The 4760-nt window shown below is 38.1% G+C and overlaps 2 protein-coding genes and 1 non-coding gene across 3 annotated transcripts in view; 2 read left to right on the forward strand and 1 right to left on the reverse strand.

Moving 5' to 3' along the window:
- nkx6.1 (NK6 homeobox 1) overlaps positions 1 to 850 on the reverse strand; it is a 4552-nt gene extending 3702 nt beyond the window's left edge. The window contains exon 1 of the mRNA XM_035668107.1: positions 161 to 850. Within this exon, the coding sequence (XP_035524000.1) occupies positions 161 to 719 (559 nt within the window). The 5' untranslated portion in view covers positions 720 to 850. The remainder of the gene's footprint in view (positions 1 to 160) is intronic.
- A 3224-nt stretch (positions 851 to 4074) lies between these two features.
- Positions 4075 to 4760, forward strand: part of rpl17 (ribosomal protein L17) — a 3291-nt gene continuing 2605 nt past the window's right edge. Inside the window, exons 1-2 of the mRNA XM_035668508.1 lie at positions 4075 to 4135; positions 4590 to 4639. Of these exons, the coding sequence (XP_035524401.1) occupies positions 4600 to 4639 (40 nt within the window). The 5' untranslated portion in view covers positions 4075 to 4135; positions 4590 to 4599. The remainder of the gene's footprint in view (positions 4136 to 4589; positions 4640 to 4760) is intronic.
- Positions 4664 to 4728, forward strand: LOC118333134. Its single transcript, XR_004796955.1, has one exon. It is a non-coding gene; the product is annotated as a small nucleolar RNA SNORD58 (small nucleolar RNA).

Consider the following 4760-nt stretch of genomic DNA (forward strand, 5'->3'; position numbering starts at 1 on the left):
TATATTTATATGTGTGTGTGTATATAATTAAAGGCTTTATATTTATATGTTTATATATTTATATGTTTATATATTTATATGTTTTATATTTATATGTTTATATATTTATATGTATATTTATATGTTTATATAATTAAAGGCTTTATTTGCTCACACTCACGGGGCGAACACGCGAACCTCGCGTCCCTCCAGTGGGGACTCTGCATGACTCCCGGCCAGAAGATCGGCGTCCGGCCCGGGAGATCCGCCAGGGGCTTCGGGTACCGGGCCACGGCCACCGCCGCGGCGCTGGGGCTGAAGTAAAGTCCGGGAGGCGGCGGCGGGCTGAGGCTGCTGAAGCGGGGCAGCCCCGACAGGATGCCCGCCGCGGAGGAGGCGGAGGCGGCGGCCACCGTGGCCCCGGCGATGGTCGCACTGGGCCGGCTGAGGATGTCGTTTATTCCGTGGGGGGTGGCGGAGGAGCACTGCTGCGGGGAACCGAGCCCCGAGGACAGCCCCGTGGAGGAGCTCTTGATCCCGGGGGAGGACACCGCCATGCCGCCCGGGTTGGGGGACGTGGTGGCCGGTGAGGTAGAGGAGTTGGGGCCGGTGGAGGAGAGCGGGTAGGCCGGGTACAGCGGGGTCTTCATCTCGGTCATGCTGTGCAGAGCTGCCAAAGGGGGGGTGCTGAGGAGGAAGGCGCTCTGTCGGGACCCGTCCATCTGACCCACCGCTAACATTACCACCGATCTGCAGGATCCGGGACCGGGTTCTTCTCTGGGCTCTTCAGGGGCCCCTGCGCACCTCACACACTGGAACTAAACAAAAACCCGGTCCCCTCTGGAGTCACAGCCCATCTCAGGCTCACAGCAAAATCCCAAACTCCCTGAAATAAAGCTCCAAAAGCAGGTCCCCGGATCCAGGACCCCTCTGAAAGCAGGACTACAGGAACCAGGACTACAGGAACCAGGACTATCAGGACTACAGGAACCGGACTGTGCTGCTGCAGAAGTTCTAGAGATAATAAAACCGGATCATCTGCTCCTGCTGTCTATCACACAGTCCAAACTTTGAGAGGAGGACCGCGGGAGGGGGGGCACGAGGCGCCTCAGTCCGGATTGGGTGACCCCGCAGTGACGTAGGGCCGGGACCGCCTCCTGATTGGCTGAGAGGGTCGGCTCTGATTTGCTGGAAGAGACACCATCAAAGAAGAAAGAATTCATATTTCATGGAGTTCAGAAGAAGAAAAAGAGAGATTCAATTATTCCAGCAGCTGTTTACAGGATATTGATTGATTATTGATTGATTATTCAAGGATTCATTTACATCTTTAACGAGGTTTAAAATGAACAAACTGCAATATTTTTTAATTCTAAAGAAAAGTTCAGTTTATTCTTCAACCTGAAAACAAATAATCAGCAAATCAATTGATTGTCTGATCATCATTTACTCAACAGAAACATTTCAATCTTTAATTAAAATGTCAGTAAAATGTTTAAAATGCACAGACGGGATTTCACAGATGTTTGTTGGTAATATTTACTGATGTAGAATCAAAAGAAACAATTAGATATCACAGTGTTTCACCGTTACAGAAACTTTAACCTGTTTACAGTCATAAAGACATTTTTTACAGTGTTGGTGATTTTCTTTATATAAACCAAAAACATTTTATAGTTAATATTCATATTTTATTAACATGTGACAGATTTATTCTTTTGATGGTAAAAACTATTTATAATAAAATACAGAACTGAATTAATTTTACTGTAATAATAAAAGTTTTTTTTACAGTGAATCTTTTATTGAAATTGATCAAAATATTTCTGCCTGTGTGACAGTAACAACTTAATCTTTTCTTTCTCTGAATAAAGAACGTGTGAAACATTATCAATATTAATATTTTCATTATTGATCAATCGATTAGTTGTTTGGTCCATAAAATGTTGATCACAACTCTTCAAACATCTCGTTCATAAAATAAGATTCAGTTTATTGTCACAGACGACGAAAGAAGCAGAAAGTATCTGACCGTCTGAAATCAAAGATTATTGATTATCAGAATAGTTGCTGATTAATGTAATAGTTGACAACTTATCAATCAATTGTAGCAACTCTATAAACTCTGATAATCTGAAGACCTTGAATGCAGCATCAGCAGGTCTCCAGGTGGACGTATTGATCAGTTATTAGTTATTAGTTCATCCATTCTCTGGTTTATGTGAAGAATTAATATCACAGAATATCTTCAGACACCTGACTGTGAACAACTTTCACTATTATCTGTCAATCAGAATCAATAATCAATAGATGAATTGGTAATAAGTTAAACAGTGACTGAACAAATGTATCCACAATAAATCATAAAATATCTTTTAATAAACTTTAATATCCTTCATTCAGATTCTGATCATCTGTATGTTATTTTACTGATCATGTGACTCATCAGTGTGGATCAATAACTGTCTGACATTTAATTAATTTATTAATGTCATTAAGAATAATAATCATTAAGTGGTTGTGGAGTTCAATCAGGTTCCTGACACACTGACGCCCCCTGCTGGTCCCTGAGAGAGCTGCACAACATAGTTCAAACTAGCTCTGATTATTGATTATCACTGATTATTGATTATCACTGATGATCAATCTAATAATGTCACACTGAGTCAGAGACATACTGCACTGCATGAACTTTTACTGCTGACACTTTTATAAAGCTGATAACTTTATTTGGATTTTTATAGCAGAACGTTAATTTGTAATCGAGTATTTTTATCCGTTACAGTATAAAGTTACACAGTTCAGATATTGAGAGATTAAACTACTGAAGGATCTATAATGTTTATATCTTCCTACGCTGCTTGTATTAAATTCAATATTCCAACGGTTTCATTAAGATGTTCCTTTATTGATCCTCTTAGAGGGAATTCAAACTGCTAAAGAGTAAAGAAATATATAAAATATAATAAAACACATGAAATATATACATTATACACAACAAGGTAGAATATAGTGAACATGTGTATCTCTAATATCAAAGAGATCAAACAAAAGACAGACTTAGATTTAGACTTCACTTTATTGATCCCTTTGGGATGACTCCCTCAAGGAAATTGAACGTGTGAAAACACACACGTCTCATCTAATATGACTCCTATAAGTAATATTAATATGTAATATAATAACCAATATATATAATAGTCCTTAAAGGCACACAATGTATTATATTATGTTTATATATATTTCTTATCTCTCACTCTCTTTGTGTTACATCCTGAACGGCTGTAAGTGAATTTCCCTGATGTGGGATCAATGAAGTCTAAATGATCTTCTATTATCTTATCTTCAAATAGCTCAAAATAACCTCTCAAAGTTCATACAATTATATAAAATAATAATAATAATAATCAGAAATAATTTATTGTTTTGTTACAGTTGCTCATAAGATATTGTAGAAATAGAAATAATAATAAGAAGAAGAACATTAAAAATATGTATTTGTATATATTATAATATCTAACAAATATATAAAAATATAAAATACAAAATATTTAAAAAAAGAAAAATATAATAAGAATTAAAGTATGTACATTATAATACAATGTATGACAATATATAGAAGATATAAATATAATAACAATAATAATAAAAATAAATAAAGTATAAATAAAGTTTATCTTAACTTTATTTATACTATAATTGTATTTATTCTGATATTGTCTTGTTAATAGTTCCAGATTATCCTTTGTCACTGACTCCATACCCACCCTGTATATACAGTATGCATTACATTAATGCACCGCTTTCTCTTCTTATCTTATCTTTCTTATCTTCATCTATTTATATTTTGAAAGTACTTTATTTTTCTATGTGATTTCTGTGTGATTTGTATAATTGTATATTTGTATATTTGTATATTTGTATATTTGATGCACCAACTGCACCAGGTCACATTCCTACTTGGCAATAAACAAATTTGTGACTGTGATGTTTCCACGGAGGTGTGTTTGTGTGACAGCGCCCCCTGCTGTCCGACCGCAGTCAGTGCACCGAGCAGCAGCGCCTCCTCCCGGCCGCCAGGGGGCGGTGAATGTCCCCGGAGCACTAAAGAGCAGCGCGGTATCCGGTTCTTCCTCTTCCTTCCGCGGCCTCAGAGGTAGGAGACATTCCCGCTGCTGGAGCCGACAATCTGCGTTAAATCTGCTCTAAATCTGCTCCATCCTGCCTTTTAAACGTTTGCTTTCTGTTGATTTACCGTTCAACACACCGGAGGATGCTGAATGTTTGTTTATTGATCCGTAGATTCTGATTTATTGAGATATTAGTGAGGATGCCGGTTTGCTGCTCCGCCATGTTGGCTGCGTTACACGATAAAACTAAAACTACTGCAGAAGAAAAACGATCGTTTCTGCGCATGTGCTGCGTTTATTAATGTTTATTAATGTTTATTAATGTGTATAATGTTTTATTGTTTATAATGTTAATTGTTGTTTCTCGTTAATTCTCAGTAACTGGAGGTTTGTTGGTGCTAACGCAGCTAACAGGAGTCATGAGGAGTGTGATTATTGATTATGGATCGATAAAGCTGATTATTGATTGTTTTGTTGCAGATATCTGAAAATGGTCCGCTACTCTCTCGACCCAGAGAACCCGACTAAATGTGAGTGAAGCTGCTCTGTTGTTGTGGCTGTGATGACTTCTTAGGACACCTTTAGATTAAAGATGAAACTGACTGAAGATCTGAGCCAACGCACTACTACACACTATTACACACTATTACA

The sequence above is a fragment of the Morone saxatilis genome, unplaced genomic scaffold (assembly GCF_004916995.1).
Source record: "Morone saxatilis isolate NCDOM2014 unplaced genomic scaffold, NCSU_SB_2.0 Contig21, whole genome shotgun sequence".
Taxonomy (NCBI): domain Eukaryota; kingdom Metazoa; phylum Chordata; class Actinopteri; family Moronidae; genus Morone; species Morone saxatilis.